Source organism: Ovis aries, chromosome 12, assembly GCF_016772045.2.
Source record: "Ovis aries strain OAR_USU_Benz2616 breed Rambouillet chromosome 12, ARS-UI_Ramb_v3.0, whole genome shotgun sequence".
Lineage (NCBI taxonomy): Eukaryota > Metazoa > Chordata > Mammalia > Artiodactyla > Bovidae > Ovis > Ovis aries.
The window spans coordinates 57,623,181-57,640,072 of NC_056065.1; the positions used below are offsets into that span (position 1 = coordinate 57,623,181).

Here is a 16,892-nt window from a genome sequence, read left to right on the forward strand (position 1 = left end):
CCTAAAGCCACGAGATGAGAACGGAGTCACCCACCCGGCGTGAGGTCCATCCCTGCCTTCTCGTTGCAGCCCTGCAGGGAGTCAAGGGTGCGGGTGACCTGGCTGGCGAAGTCCTCCCCTCCGTTCATGCACTCCCGCTGCAGGTGGTGGCGCAGGTCGGTGATGTCGTACTCGTAGCCGTCCAGGATGGGCGTCTCCCGGATGCTCAGGGTGCCGCTGGAGTTGTGGCCCTGCACGCGGGCGTTGCGCAGACTCTCCCGCCCGTGCCCGCCGATGAGCACGGAAGGAATGTAATGGATCTCGTTAGCCGCCTCGGCGCTGGCACTCTTCTGGGGTTGAGGGACCCGGCGGCGCTTGCACCAGCGCCGGCGAGTGTACAGAATCATCACCAGGCACAAGATAGACAGCAGCAGTGCGATCATGCCACCCTGGGAAGGAGGACAGCAGATGGACACGCAAAACAGGTGAGCTCCTCCCGCCAAGAGGCGTCGGCCCTCCCATTGTCACCATCCATCACTCACCCGTTCATTTATGCATTCATTCACTGAGGTGCAGTAGGTGCTTATAGCAAGCTTCACTCAGCAGCACAGGGACAAGTCTGCTGTGACAGGCATTCAAGGTGAAATAAAAATGGAACTGGGGTAATCACACATCATTTCAAGTGATCCACGGTTGCTTCTGGCTTAGCAAACAATTTAAAGATGAAAGAAGTCTTTGTGATTGTGTGTATGTGTCTGTGTGTGTGATTTCAGCTGCTGAAATAAGGGAGAAGGTTTGTTAAGGCAGATCTGCTGCATGTAAAGCTGGTTTCAGGCCAATTTTTGGCAGTGGAATGGCAACTAGTTTCTTCCTCTTTCACATCTTAAAATCAATCACAGACAGATTCTAACTCTGGCTCCACCAGTGGTCAACAAGTCCTATAAATCTGAAACCTCAGATTCCTCATCTGTATAGTGGAGAAGGTACCGCTTACCCTCGCAGGGTGGCTTAAGGAATGTTAGGTAACTATGCAGAGTATCTAATGGAGTGTACCACAGGGCATCAAGGATGTCAGCCCAACCTTAAATGTCTCCCAAGTGCCCAAGCAGGAGAAAACCAGCAACCTAACCAAAGAGAAGTTTACATCCATCAGAAACTCACAACCAAGTGTGCAGAGAAATCTCATTATTCGAACGTGACTTTGGGGGTTACTGCTGCTTTAGGACTCCAGTACTCTTGCCTGGAAAATCCCATGGATGGAGGAGCTTGGTAGGCTGCAGTCCATGGGATCGCCAAGAGTTGGACACGACTGAGCGACTTCCCTTTCACTTTTCACTTTTACGCACTGGAGAAGGAAATGGCAACTCACTCCAGTGTTCTTGCCTGGAGAATCCCAGGGACGGGGGAGCCTGGTGGGCTGCTGTCTATGGGGTCGCACAAAGTCGGACACGACTGAAGCGACTTAGCAACAGTAGCAGCAGCTGCTTAAGGAGACAGCTTTCTCCCACTCCAGTCCTGAGTGACATTTTCATCCTTGCTCTCGCTCAAGAGAAGGGACTGAGACCCACCTCCTGGAGTCAGACGGGCAGAGGAATTTCCTTCTGAACCTTCTGGTGCCCCAAGGCCGACCTCCGAGGCCATCACTTAAAAACCTGAACACCACTCAGTTTTCTGTCAGAGATGAGGATGTAGTGCTTGGTGAGACTGAACATCTCTCGCCTTGACATGCGCCCGGGGCAGGATTTGGAGGGAAGCTCGCAAGCCCATCACTGCACAGCACTCAGTGGGCATAAATCTTCCCCTGCACAATCTGTATTCACTCCCTTTATTTTGGTCAATATCCCTCCGAACCTATTTTATTTGGTGGGGGTGTGCCAAATGGTTCTGCTCTCAACCTTGGGCTTCAATCACTGCCGCCCCATCATATAGGCTAGAGATGAAAACCCTCTATTAATTCCCAGGGACCCACCCACACAATGCTGGGTCAAGATGATTTCCTCAAATGTATTAGAGGGGGCCTTTTCCAGTCTCATAATAATTATGTCTTGGATTTATAAAGTTTCTCTCCCTGTAAATATTCCCATTTATCCTCCCTCTCCCCCCACCATTACCGTGAGCAAAGGGGCATGTGTACACATGCACACACACACACACACGATGTTGTTGCTTTCACACAGGCAGCTCAGAGGAGCCGACCAGAAGCAACCATCAGCTCCCAAATGACAGGTCATGTCAGGTGGGTTTTGGGGGACATACACTGGCCTCCAGGTTTTCAAATTTTTCTTTTATCTGCATAACCCTTTCTCCTGGTGCGATCTCCCAAGCAAACTCAGAGAAAGCAGGAATATGAAGCTGCTCAGGTTACAGTGGTCTTCCCTCATAGCTCAGTCAGTAGAGAATCCACCTGCAATGCAGGGGACCTGGGTTCGATCCCTGGGTTGGGAAGATACCCTGGAGAAGGGAATACACTCCAGTATCCTGGCCTGGAGAACTCCATGGCCTATATAGTCCGTGGGATCGCAGAGTTGGACATGACTGAGTGACTTTCACTTTCACTCTCAGGTTCCAGTGGGAGTCCAGAGCCACACTACTAGGTCCTGGCTAAGCACCGAACCTGGTCCCTCCTGGCAGCCCTGCAGACGTGCGCACAGAGCCCCTGGGGCACCTCACTGGGTGTCCTCAGTGGAAGGAAGTTCTGCATCTATCTGCTGAGAATGAGTGTTTGAGTCCAATCCAACGGTTTTTTGGCAGACCCTTTATCTCAGAGTCAGACCCACTATCCTTTCCTTCACCCCACACTGAAACTGCAACTATAGGTAATTAAGCCACACAGAAGGAATAACTACCTGAGCAAGAGAAGCTGTCAGACACTGAATTAAGTTAGCAAAAGCTTGAGGTAATGTTATTCCCTAAAGAGCTGTAAGGGGAGCATAAACATCAGTCTCCCAGGAATGGTTGAAGCACCATTCTAATGCCCGCAGTGAGGTCTGCAGGCGCCCCTTCCTCTCTGATTCTCCTTTCAGGTGCTCACAATGGGGCTGTGATAAGATCCAGGACATAGCTTCATGCCCTGTGTTATGCAGGAATAAAGCAAGCTCAGTGGTCTGTTATGGGGCTTTTACTATGTATCAGGCATTTGCCCTCAATGCTCAACACTTTAAAGGTAGGGTCAACATTTTCCCCATTTTACATTTGACAAGGCTTGAGCACAGAGGCTGAATAACTTGCCCAAGGTCACAGAGCAAATGAATATAGGACTGGAATAGAACCAAAACAACTCCCACTCCAGAGCCTACCTTCTTAACCATGAAGCTGCAGTCACCCTGAGTGAGCTCTGCTCACCAGAGACATACACAGCCTGGCATCTATCTCATGAATTGTAAGAGGACAGAGTTAGAAAGTATGGGTGATTCCACCCAGATCCACCCTAACTTCTTGAAGAAAAGACAGAAACTACTCAAAGTGCACATCTAGCTGACAAAGAGGCACTACTGCAAACAAAGGACCTTGCACCAAGCACCTGCTCAGCGTCCAACTCAAGGTTAGTCTGCAAGGTAAAGACAGCAGGTACATTTCAAAGTCTCTGTGGTAAAATAAGCCTATGCATCACACACTACTACGTGCCTGGAGGATACCATTAGACTCTCAACTTAGCTGCATTTTCAACATAGAAATCTATGCTCTCTCTTAACTGTGAGATCCAGTAAAAATCTTCGGACTCAGGTCCTCCTTTTCTGAAGAAATGAAGTCAGAGAAACTACAAAACTTGGGAGTGCAGAACTAGTTCTACACCCAGATCCTCTTCCACTGATCTTTTCATGGCTCTATTTCATTAGGCTCATCTGAAGTCCCCTCAGGGGCTTCCCTAGTGGCTCAGTGGTAAAGAATCTGCCTGCCAGTGCAGGAAACATGGGTTCAATCCCTAGTCTGGGAAGAATCCACATGCCACAGAGAACTAGGCCTGTGCACCACACCTACTAAGCCAGCACTCTAGAGCCCATGTGCTGCACTACTGAGCCCACGTGCTGCACTACTGAGCCCACGTGCTGCACTACTGAGCCCACGTGCTGAACTGAGCCCACGTGCTGCAGCTACTGAGCCCACGTGCTGCAGCTACTGAGCCCACGTGCTGAACTACTGAGTCCACGTGCTGCACCACTGAGCCCACGTGCTGCAGCTACTGAGCCCACGTGCTGCACCACTGAGCCCACGTGCTGAACTACTGAGCCCACGTGCTGAACTACTGAGCCCATGTACTGCAGCTACTGAGCCCACATGCTGCACTACTGAGCCCACGTGCCCTAGAGCCCACGCTCCTCAACAGGAGAAGCCATCCCAATGAGAAACCTGCATACTGCAACTAGGGAGGAGCCCCTACTTGCTGCAAAAATAAAATAAATAAAATTATATTTTTTTTTACAAAAAGGATTGCTAAAAAATAAAAAAGTCCCCTCTACCATGTAGGAGCCTAGATACCTCAACTAGCAATATTTTATACTAATTTTTTAAAAAAATAAGCCATAGGGAGCTAGAACACAAGTTTTCGTTTGGCTAAGCCAGTTCATTTAGCATGTCTAGTACTGCTTTAGCAAAACATTCCCTCTGCGTAGAGTCACTGACTTCAGATGACCTCAGCTTTTTAAAATCTGTTACCAGTAATGATCTCCAGCCATCAGGCAAAACTTAGCACAGGCATATGAGAAAATATTCACAGTCACTCAAGCTGTGGAAAGGCCTCTCTGCATCAATAACCCAAATTGACGGCAGGTGTCACAACACTTTGCTATGACTTGCTAATTGTGACTATTACCGAAAAGATAACATGCATAAGTTATATGATAATAATTTGTAATATTATTTAATAATAATAATATTTTGCAATAATAATTTGTAAAATCACCACACACAAATCCCCTGACTGTTTATCTGCTCTATCCAGTGAGGAGGGTAAAGGTAGGTGAACTGTATGTGCAGGGCCTCCTCTATTCTGGGAAAAGGCATGGGTGTAGCCACTTTGATAATGTTCCTTCTATGGTGAGGTCTCAGAAAGCTGATGCTCAAATTCCATCGCTTTTGCATTCTCATGATAAACCATAGTTCTCTGATGTTATCATTAATCCTTCTACTTCCACTGGGGATTATAAGCAGTTTCAATGTCACAGATGCTCTAAGATTTTTCTTTCAAATAATCTAATGAAACCAACAGGTGGTAGATGAGTGGAAAGAAAGCCTAGGCCAAGAAGGGCTAGGAGCTTAATAACCAAATCAAAAAGAGCAAGGTGAGTTGCACAATCTTCTTGTCTGACAAAAGACAATTTGTTGGCAAACATGGTTACCAAAGGGGAAAGAGGAGAGTGATAAAGTAGGAGCTTGGGATTAGCAGATACAAACTACTATATACAAAACAGACACAGACTTCCCTGGCGGTCAGTTGTTAACTTCGCCTCCCAATGCAGTGGGTGTGCGGGTTTGATTCCTGGTTGGGGCAGTTAAGATCCCACATGCCTAGTGACTAAAACACCAAAACAAAAACAGAAGCAATACTGTAACAAACTCAAGACACTCATAGACATTAAAAATGGTCCACATTAAAAAAAAAACCTTTAAAAAATAAAATATATAAACAAGGTCCTACTGTGTAGCACAGAGAACTATGTCCAGTTTCTTATAATAACCTACAATGTAAAAAAAAAAAATCTGAAAAAAATATAACTCACTTATTTTGCTATATCTGAAACTAACATAACATTGTAAATCAACTATACTGTAATTTAAAGAAAGGAAGTTTGTTGAGAGGAACAAACTTCCTCCAAGCATTCAAACCCATTCGAATAGACTTGCCCATGGCTTGTGAACACGAGCACACAGATGAACGCTGTGGGCAAGGTCGTCGCTCAGGCTTCACAGAGGGTGCACAGTTCTTCATAAACCTACACCTGGCTTTGAGCTTTGGCATCACCCTAGCTGTGCTCACAGTAGGTACTTCATTTATGTGTTAAGTTTGGTTTTTTTGGCATTAAAAACAAAACAAACAGAAAAAGCATTAGGGTACACGTGGACCCAACTGACAAGTAACAAATGCAAACTTTGAACATTAAAAAAAAAATAACACCAATGGCAAGATATGGAATTATTGTGCTCTTTATTCATTTTTTCATGAGATTTCTGATTATTCTATTGATCTCCCTCAAAACTGTTACAATTTTGTATCTAGAAGTTTGTTTGGGGTCTATGGGATCTCCACATCTATTAATAAGATGCTTACAAAAGATGACATTAAAAATATATTTTTCTTTAAAAAAATCAATAAATCATTGCTAGCAGCTCTAATAGAGATCAAACAAATGAAATCAGCTTTTATTTCATCATGAAACTGACATTTCTGGCACTTAGCTGAGAGAGTAGTATGAGGTTTGTCAGACAATTTGCAGATTTTGGAATATTTATGTAACAGTGTTTTATATAACATTGCTGGTGACTGCTCAGGGATAGAAAATTCTAGACAGATTTCCCTTTATGCTCACCTCAGTCATGCAGGCCAACCACAAGACTGTCTCATTATCTGACCTGCCTATCTGTCCTGGCTCTGGGTCATTTCTCTCTCCCTAAGCTAGCCCTTACTTGTCCTTCAAAGTCAGTTCAGTGACATAACTCAGCCAATTCTTCTCTATGTTACTGAACCACCCACAGAATGCTTCACGCAACTAACCACAAGTACTTTGATTTGCTTGTTGTTCTCATCTATTAGATTACAGACTTCATGGGAGCAGAGGACACCAAGCTCCACGGTCAATCACAGCACCTTCCGTGAAGTCGGTATTCAATAGTTGTGGAAGGAAGAGGTGGAAGAAGGGAGGGGGGAAGGAAGCAGAGAAGGAGGGAAGGAAGGAAGTGAAGGTCAACTCTGAATAACTTTCAATATGGACATCACTTCCATGCCTGCAAACAAAGCTTATATGAGTCAGTTGCTTATGTGACTCACTCATTCAACTCATCACTCAATCATTCAACAAGTATTTACTCACTTCAGCATTTTTCTGATGGTCACTGTTACGGGGATTCTGCAGTGACTAATACAGGTATAGGTCCTGATGCCACCGGGTTTACATTCGAGTTAGAGGAAACAATCTTTATAATTTGTTTTTTAAAGGTAATTGAAAATTTGTAGGCACGAAAGGAAGACAAAAAACAGGTCACAAGGCCTATAAATAGACTGCCATGACTTCTCTTATAACAGAAGACACTATGATAGGTAAAGACATCTCAGACTGAGGTGATACTCTAGTTATCATGCCAGGGGCCAGTAGAACCCCTCCATTATCCCAAATCAGTGTCCTGTGATCAGCAAACCCCATCATAAACAATCTGGATTTATCACATTTCACCAAAGTTTAGGGAGTCACCTGGGTTTTGTGGACCCTTGGCAGGGAAATGGGGAAGCTGAGATTAAGTTTCCAGCTACCATCTGTCAAGGGGCTGCAGCCAATCAATCAGTTCACATTTCAAAGCTTTGCTTGGCCCTAGGAGTAACTAGAAGAGTGAATCTGAGACATAATTAATTATCCCTCAAGGCAATTGGATACACTGAATTCAAATTATATTCCTATAGGAATTAAATGGTGGTTAAAAAAAAATAAGAATCAAATAGACAAGTTTGGTGGCCTGTGTCACCTACTTTTCCCCAAAACTAAGCCCAAAGGTCTAGGGCAAAGGCCCTCTTTCATATATAACAGTGATCATTCCTATCTGTCTCTAGCTTTCAAAGAAGACACACTGAGAGGAGAAAAACTGTGTGGCCCATATGGCAATGCTGGTCACTTTCTAATCTAGATCAAAATATCCCAGGGGTAGGGAATGGATAAGGTGAATGTTCAAGGTCCCATCCACTCCTGTGTTTCTCTGAGTCCAGTGGAAAACCACACTGGGTTTCCAGTAGCAGGAAGGTCACCAATAAAACAGCAGGATTAACCAGCAGCACAATTCTGGGCACCTGACAGCCTCTTTGAACCTACCCCAGCCTTCATCTATCAAAGGAGATGACTAAAAGAAATGCCCTGACTCTTCCAAATTGGAAATTTCCTTATTATAACACTGACCCCTGTCAAAATGGAAACAGTTCTAAACTGGTAAAGTGGGTGTGTGTGCTAAGTCACTTCGGTCATGTCCAACTTATTGTGACTCCATGGACTGCAGCCTGCCGGGCTCCTCTGTCCATAGGATTCTCCAGGCAAGAATACTGAAATGGGTTGCCATGTCCTCCTCCAGGGGATCTTCCCAACCCAAGGATAAAACCTGTCTCTTATGTCTAACCTTCATTGGCAGGCGGGTTCTTTACCATTAGCGCCCCCTGGGAAGCCCTCACAAACTGGTAAACTAATGGTGGAAAAAAACATTTGAGAGCTCTTCCTGCCCAGCAATGCCAGAAACTACAGATCAAAGAACTGATCCTTCAGAGGTGGGCTATCAACTTCACCCAGCCAGTGAAGCCCTGATAAGCAGACCCACCACCTTCCCCAAAAGCACAATAAGGCCTTGGAAATCAGAAGATGTCATTGAAATTGTAGTAACACACTGAGCTTCAGGATCCCTTTACTGCCAGGAGTCCCCAAACTAGAATAGAAAGCCCCTCAGTTTGCTTTTCTGGAAGATAATCTTCTCTGTGGTGGCTGATCAACAGAAATCCATTATCCTCTGTCTAGGCTTCCCTGGTGGCTCAGTGGTAAAGAATCCTCCTGCAACGCAAGACATGCAGGAGATGTGGGTTCAGTTGCTGGGTCGGGAAGATCCCTTGGAACAGGAAATGGCAACCCACTCCAATATCTTGCTGGGAACATCCCATGGACAGAGCAGCCTTGTGGGCTACAGTCCATGGGGTCACAAAAGAGTCAGATAGGACTGAAGCGACTAAGACAGATCCTCTGCCCATCTCCTTCCCAAATGGAAGACAAGAGCTACATGTTAAGCATATTAAGTAGTGGGCTCAATTTATAAATTATTAGGAACTTTATCTCCTCTTGAGGGTTTGCTGAAGTCTTTAATTGTGTCAAAATGCTTGCCAGTTGCCATGGGCCACCACATTAATTAAGAGGCTTCAATATTCCTCTGGGGGTTTGGATGAGAATTGCACATCCCACTGGAAGGGGACAGACCCACACCACATGGTTAGTCTTTCACTGGGTCCTGCTGCCATGAGATGCTTCAGAACCCCTTCCCCAGCTTTCTAGATCCAAGTATCTAAAACATAGGGAAGACAGAATGATGTCCCCCAAGATTTCTAATTAAAATGCCATTTGAGGGTAAAGAAAAGGACTAGACAACCTTCCATACATAAACAAGAGACAAACTCTAAGCTCAAGAGCCCCCCAGGTTAGATAGGTTGATATCCAGGGGTTCTCCCAATGCAAGATGGCTGTGAGTATGAAGTTCTTTTCAAGAGGAAACTCAACTTTAGCGCTTTTTTTTTCTTTTCCCAGGTCTAAAAGTTTTTATTCTGTTAGGTTTGATCACAGTCTTTCTTTAATCTGGTAATTTTGTCTTCAATTTCTTTCTGAGGCTTCAGGAGTTTCATCTAATGAGAGCCTGAAGCTCTGCAGAGAAAGTGGCTGGAGGCTAGCGTGCTGGAGTCAGCTTGGGCTATTTCAAGTTGTCCTCTTTCAGATTCTTTTTATAGAGTTGCTTTTTTCGTTCTTGGGATTTTTCTTACCTCTGAGCCTTGACTTTGCTGTCCCAAAGTGAAAGCAAGGGAGTACATTTGTTCATAAGGAGCTCAGAGCTCTCTGATCACTAGTAGCTTGGGGTATCTGCCTGGGTACATATGTACCTGCTTGGGTACATATTCATCACTATCACTCTCTAAACCAGTGAAGATTTGAAAGGTCTTTTTCATCCCCAGCTAACAACTGAGATGGGCCATTAAAGGCTGCAGGATTCAGGAGATGCATCCTAGCGAGGGGACAGGGGACAGTTTGCCTTAACAAGGCTGAGGTCTAGTGGAGCTGGATGAAGCAGGGTGACAGAAGCAGCTTGCCATGGACTGGGTTTTCCAGGCCCAAGGCTCCCCTCATGGATCCCCTAATTCCAAAGACTAACCTAGATCACTGCAGAGTGAGGGAGCCGAGAGGAATGACCAGGTGACCGGGGCAAAGCTGAGGTCTTCCACTCCTTCTGGATGCAGACTTAGCAAATTTCTGAGAGCTGCTGCTGCTGAGTCAAACATTAATGGATGGGCCCCCAATCAGTGCTGTGTTGAGAGTCTGGCCCCATGTGTGACCCACCGTGTAGGTATGTGTGTGCATACACGTGCACAAGTGTGTGCACTAATGTTTACACTGTGCATGATGGGCAGGCTGGGAGATAAAAGGGCCCACACAGAAGCAAAAACACTCCAGGTCGCTGCCTCAGCAACCCATGGGCAGAGCGGTGTAAGACAGGCTCCCAGCCTGTCAGAACTTCGCAAGCCGAGCATGAAGCCAATAAATAAATATCTCCAGCTGGATAATGCTCCATGCCTATTCTTGGCCACGTTCCTTTCCCCCTTTCCTCTTTGTTTTTATGCAGTAGGTGATCTTGGTGAAATAAAATAATAACAATAATCTGTTCCATTAGGGTCAGACGTTAAGGGAGTTATTGAACAAGTAACAGAAGAGGCAGCTGGCACCTCTATGCTAATGACCATTAGACTTTAACCCTCTTTTTCTCTGACCATAATGGAGTAGTTAAATCCCTCTTCCTCCCATCTCCCCTAAACAGCAGGCAGCCCAGCCCAAGGCGAGAAGAGCAGGTCTCAGAGACCTAACAGCTCTGCGGGCAGCAGCTGGGGCTGAGCAAATGAAAATCAACATTAACAACTAGTTGCTGAGAGCAGCGCTTATGCGAGACCCCTATGGGGATTCCAGTGGCCTGTGGGAGCTCCACTGACTTTAGATGAAAAAAGCTGACACGTCCAGATCTCCCTGACTTGGGTACATATTCATCACTATCACTCTCTAAACCAGTGAAGATTTGAGAGGTCTTTTTCCTCCCCAGCTAACAACTGAGATGGACCATTAAAGGCTGCAGGATTCAGGAGATGCCTCCTAGTGAGGGGACAGGTGGAATTCCGGCCCTTCACATAGGTATGGACCTCGATCATATTTCTGTCCCACACACAGAGGTCCAACTTTATCATCATGATTGCCACGAGGTCTGGCGTGGCAGGCAGGGTCTAGTCAAGTGTTCAGGAGCCCTGCCAGGGTTCTCTTTCACAGCAAAACACCCATTGGCTCCATGTTTGTACTCAGAGAGGTGATAATCCTACAGAGCTGATGCTTCACTTTGTAAAGATTTCAGAAGCTACCAACCACTATAAAAGCAGTTCTCAGCTTCCTATAGCAATCCCATTGCTGCTGCTGCTGCTAAGTCGCTTCAGTCGTGTCCGACTCTGTGCGACCCCATAGACGGCAGCCCACCAGGCTCCCCGGTCCCTGGGACTCTCCAGGCAAGAACGCTGGAGGGGGTTGCCATTTCCTTCTCCAATGCATGAAAGTGAAAAGTGAAAGGGAAGTCACTCAGTCGTGCCCGACTCTTAGCGACCCCAAGGACTGCAGCCTACCAGGCTTCTCTGTCCATGGGATTTTACAGGCAAGAGTACTGGAGTGGGGTGCCATTGCCTTCTCTGAGCAATCCCATTACGCATGTGTAATTCCTTCCCTGAATTCTTGCCTTATTTTGCAATTCTACGTACACACTGCCTTATTCCTATAGTATCGGTACGATAAGGAAATAATAACAACTACCATGTGTGAAGTATTTACTGTGTGCCAGACACAGAGAATGGTGAACTACATTCATTATTTAACCCTACCAATAAATATGCTGCTGCTGCTGCTGCTAAGTCACTTCAGTCGTGTCTGACTCTGTGCGACCCCATAGATGGCAGCCCACCAGGCTCCACCGTCCCCGGGATTCCACAGGCAAGAACACTGGAGTGGGTGGCCATTTCCTTCTCCAGTGCCTGAAAGTGAAAAGTGAAAGTGAAGTCGCTCAGTCATGCCTGTAGTAGAAATTACTATTTTCATTTTTAGGTGAGGAAACAGAAGATCAGAGGGGTTAAATAATTTGCCCAAGCTTACATGGTATTATGAGGCCAAAGAGACTCAATCACTGATCTTACTGATGCTGTTTTAGGACCCTGTTGAGTAGAAAGGGGCCCAGCACTGCAGCCTGGGCCACATTTCCCCAGCTTTACATCTTCTCTCAATTAAACCCCAGAGGTCTTGCTCCTACACCTAATTCTTAGGGGTATTCAATAAGGATTGCCAAATGTCTAGAATGTCTACACTCAGCACTATCTTCACTGCCTACCCCAGATGCCCCCAATCTTCTTCAGTTAAACTGATCGGTTAATGTGATCACTGGGTTGACCAAATGCATGATTTCAAGCAATAATTTAATTGTGCCAAGAGTGGCCATACTTACTGGGTCATTTTGACATTGGAAGGGAAAACCTATGGGGACATCGATTCTTGGGTGTGTGTTTTCTAAATGAAATCAAACATCTTCAGGCTCGACAGGTACAGATGCTCAACTGTCTCCTTGAGAACAGTCTGCCACACTTCACATAAGCTCAGGTCTCTCTTTACTGTCTGCAAGCCCTTGTTCTGGAGTCAGAGCCCTAAGAGGAACAGTAGACATGTTCCATAATATAGCAACACAGGTAGAAGACAGACTGGGGAGGAAATGTGGGACTTTATCACTTTCAGAGAAATTAGAACCTGCCTCGGTCAGATCATCCAAAAGACTACTAGCCACCAGATTGGAAAAGGCAGGTGAAAGCCGGCAGGTCACGTTTTGCATTAAGACCCAAACAATGATAATGGTTACTCCCAATGCAAATCATTTGTAGTGGTTGTTGTTGTTTAGTTGCTAAGTTGTGTCTGACTCTTTGCAACCCCATGGGCTGTAGCTTGCCAGGCTCCTCTGGCAATGGAATGTCCCAAGCAAGAATACTGGAGTGCATTGCCACTTCCTTCTCCAGGGGATCGTCCCAGCCCAGGGACTGGGTGCACATCTCCTGCATCGGCAGGCAGGTTCTTTACCGCTGAGCTACCAGGGAAGATCCACAACTCATTTAATGCCGATCAGATACAGAGGTTAGCAAAACTCCTATTCATGGCTTTCTGCTCATAAAGCTCTTCTAAGCCGTAACTTATTTGACCCACAACGCTGAGGAGAATAACAGGCATTCATTGTCTTATAACACTCCATGGTCTTGTTACATCTCTTGTAACACTCCAGTTGCAACTCAATCTTGGCACCAAGTGATACGCATAATAGAGCTGAAGAACTGTAGCAAAGGAACAGGTGAGGGAATCAAAGACTCGGGGTGATGCTGACATACAAACACAACTACTAGCCACCATATCATATGTAAAATTCCTCCCAAACCCCTCACTCCTGGCCAGTGAGCTTTGTCTGACAGCAAAGAGGGAAGGGAGAGGGCAGATTGACAGTCAAAAGGGTCTCTTCTTGGGCCATACAAGTGCTGTGGCTCTTGTTTCTCCCTGTTAAAAAAAATTATTATAATTCATTTTTTTCTCTGGAACTAATCAAGCACAAAATCTGGAGAAGAGGCCTGGTTTGTGAAGGTAATCTCCGAGCAAGACACTGACGTTCTCATTAGGGCAGGCTTCATTAAACCACCAGTTCCAACATCAGCAGCATATTGTCTTCAGCTAATTACGTTTTTGCTGGCAAAGCCACTGTACAAGTCTCTAAATCCTTCCCATCATTAATTTAAAAAACACACAACATCAGCCCTGATCAGCCTCCTCCCTCGCTGGCATCCCACCCACCAGAGCCTCTCTGCATGCTGTCAGCTTTGTTCTTCTGGTTTCCCAGGATTTCTCTCTTGTATCAGGCTTTGGGTGGGTGGGTGGAGGGTGATGAGTGGAGTAGGGAACCTGACACCTGTAAGCTTGATTTCTTCACTAGTTGATCATGATTTGCTTTGGTCCTGTCCAGACGCTAGTGATGCATACCAGGACGTTGGGCGCAGGCCCAGTGCTCGCCAGCAAAGACAGGCCAGAGTAAAGGGAAGTTGGAAGTTGAACCCGTCTCTGTCTTACCCCACCCATGGAAAGTGACAAACGGCAGAACTCTGCAATTGTTTTGATTTACTGATCAGCAGCTTGATCACGCAGAATGAATCCACAGGTCAGCCTGATCTGGCCAGAGATGCTCACATGATACAAAGACAGTCAGGGTTTTGTGCTTCCAAGACAACTGAACGAGGCAGGCCTCATCCACCGAGCAAACGCATAATTCTCTACCCCAAGTAGGCATGTTTTCCTGACCCCGTGGAGGCCATTCTCAGCCAGGCTGCAGCATCATTACGACTGAATTTGAATCATGGCATTCATGAGTTTTCACTTTTCTACTTTTTTAATAGTAGTGATTTATTTATTTTTTGAAATATATATTTGACTGTTCCAGGTCTCAGTTGAGGCATGAGAACTCTTGGTTTTGTCCTGTGGGATCTAGTTCTCTGATCAGGGATTGAACCTGGTTCCCCCTGCATTGGAAGTGCAGAGTCTTAGCCACTGGACCAGCAGGGAGGCCCCAACAGTAGTGATTTTTTTTTTTCCTGTTCTTAGCATTCAGTTCAACTGTAAGGGAGGGAGGGGCAGAAAAAGAACAGGACAGGGTGACAGCTTTGTCCATGCTCATCTCTGAGGCTCTGCACCCTCTCCCTTCTCTGACATGCCCTTCCCACCCTCTTCCATCTCAGTCCTTCATACCCTAATAAGTCCCAGCATAAGTTCCTCTCCTTCCTGAAACCTACTTTGATTACTCTAATCCTCAGACATGCCATTCCCTCCCAACATTGAAAACACATAAGAGCTTTTCTTAATTAATCTCCAATCCCCATTTCTGCTGTTTCCCATAACATAGCTCTGACTAGACTTGCAGGCAGAGACCGTGGCTTAAAAACTCTATACAGCGTCAGCCTTCGCAGAGGGCCCCGCCCAGAACTGACCCTCCGTCAACAGTGCAGTGCTTGCTTCATTACAGGGAGCCACATTCAGCTGGCTTGCGAAGCTGATAAAGCACAAACAGCATGACGTCTACACCATCAGCTCAGAATTAAGGTTTCCATCTGGAAGCCCTCTTTTCTCAGCTGGCATCTTGGCCAACCCTCAGATGCTCCCTTGGCTGGAAAGCCTCCCAGGATGGAGTCAGTTGCAGTCGGGTGTCTGCTGTCTCACTCAGGCGATATTTAAATGGGAGGTCCATGATACATCATCTAGAGGATACTAACTGTGTTTTCAGAAAGCAGGATGGCTTCTACCACCCCAGCCTCATTCTAGCTTGGATCTTTCTGTACTATTAGCAAGCCATCAGGAGATGGCAGAGGGCTAGCTGAAGCTGACAGTGATGCTTTTCTAGTAAAAGTGAACTGACCTGTGCTTGGTTCTGACTGTTCATGCTGTCCTCCACATAGCTCCGCATGAATACAATCTCATCACCAGAGAGGTCAAAGACATCTGTTACCACATTTTAAAATATCTATTTAGTACCTAATCATAGGAAGAGCTATACTATGTGCTTTACAAAAAGAATAGTGTGAAAAGAATTTCCTTTTCTAGAAACTAAAGTTTTAATTTGTGTGTTTTTAATAATTATGCATTTTTTTGTATTACCAGATGGAAAAGAATAAAGAATGATAAGGAATCCACCTACCAGTGGAGGAGATGTGGGTTCACTCCTTGGGTTGGGAAGATCCCCTGGAGAAGGAAATAGCAACTCACTCCTGTATTCTTGCCTGGAAAATTCTATGGACAGAGGAGCCCCATGGGCTACAGTTCATGGGGCCGTGAAAGAGTCGGACACAATTTAGTGGTAAAATGACAACATTTATATATATATATAAAATATATATATTATATACATATGTTTACATTTGTACTTCTAGTTTTGCAGAGTGACCACAGGTAAGACGGAGAAGTACTTGCTCACTTTATTCTGCAGTTGGAGGAATTAAATTTGCCTTCGCAAGAGGGCTACACACTGTCAGGACCAACACTTTGCACCAATTCTCTCTGCCACTACACCATGACAAATGTGGGCTGCACCCTGGATAGACCCCACAGGCACACCGAGGGTTTGATGTACTCCCAGCACCAGCCATAACTCCATTTTTTTCCTCTCTGTCAAGAAGCTGCACCAGAATGCAAGTTGAGTGCGAATGACCTTATTACAGGTCATTTATAACGTTGACTCCACTCTAATGGAAAAAAGGAAACCAGTCACAAATTTCAGCACTTTACCTATTATTAGTATCAAATTCACTTGCCACACTTTACAATTGATGGGGTCATGGCATTGTGGCTGCAAACTGCAGAGGTGTGAACACAGCCACTGAGGACAGGGGAAAAAAAGTTGTGGTTTCCCTCCCCCCCCACACACACACCGGGAGCCTAGTTTTATCCAGAAGGCTGGATCAGGGACTGTTGTATCTTTAGGTTCCAGGGGGTCGGCGGGGAGGCCTCTTCATCATACAACACCAGGTGATACCACCTTGGTCCTCGTGATATGCCACGTAATGCTCACGACTGCAGTTCTCACTCTGAGAATCTTTCACAGCAATCTTGCCTGGTCTCAGTTAAAACAAGCATTTAGTATAAATACATATAGACAGAAGGCCTTGTGACCTGGCCAGTGCTGGCGTGTGTGTCAGTCTTCCCTAGTTCCTTTTCCATGACAATGGGAGGAAGGAAGAGAGGTGAGGGCTTAGTGGAGGGAAAGGAGCCCCAGCAACCAGAGAGGAGCCCTGAGGAGAACATCCCCCAAAGCTCCTGCAACACAGAGCAAGGGGCACCGACCGAGTGCCTGGGCCCAGTCCTAGAGGTGCCACGTTTCAGGCATTTGGCCCT

General features: G+C 45.9%; 1 protein-coding gene across 3 annotated transcripts in view; it reads right to left on the reverse strand.

Moving 5' to 3' along the window:
• The window catches only part of ASTN1 (astrotactin 1), a 361,638-nt gene that overhangs the window by 199,363 nt on the left and 145,383 nt on the right, over nucleotides 1-16,892 (reverse strand). For all 3 annotated transcript variants that reach the window (XM_015099329.3, XM_042229137.1, XM_042229135.1), the window contains exon 3: nucleotides 35-428. In XM_015099329.3, the coding sequence (XP_014954815.2) occupies nucleotides 35-428 (394 nt within the window). The remainder of the gene's footprint in view (nucleotides 1-34; nucleotides 429-16,892) is intronic.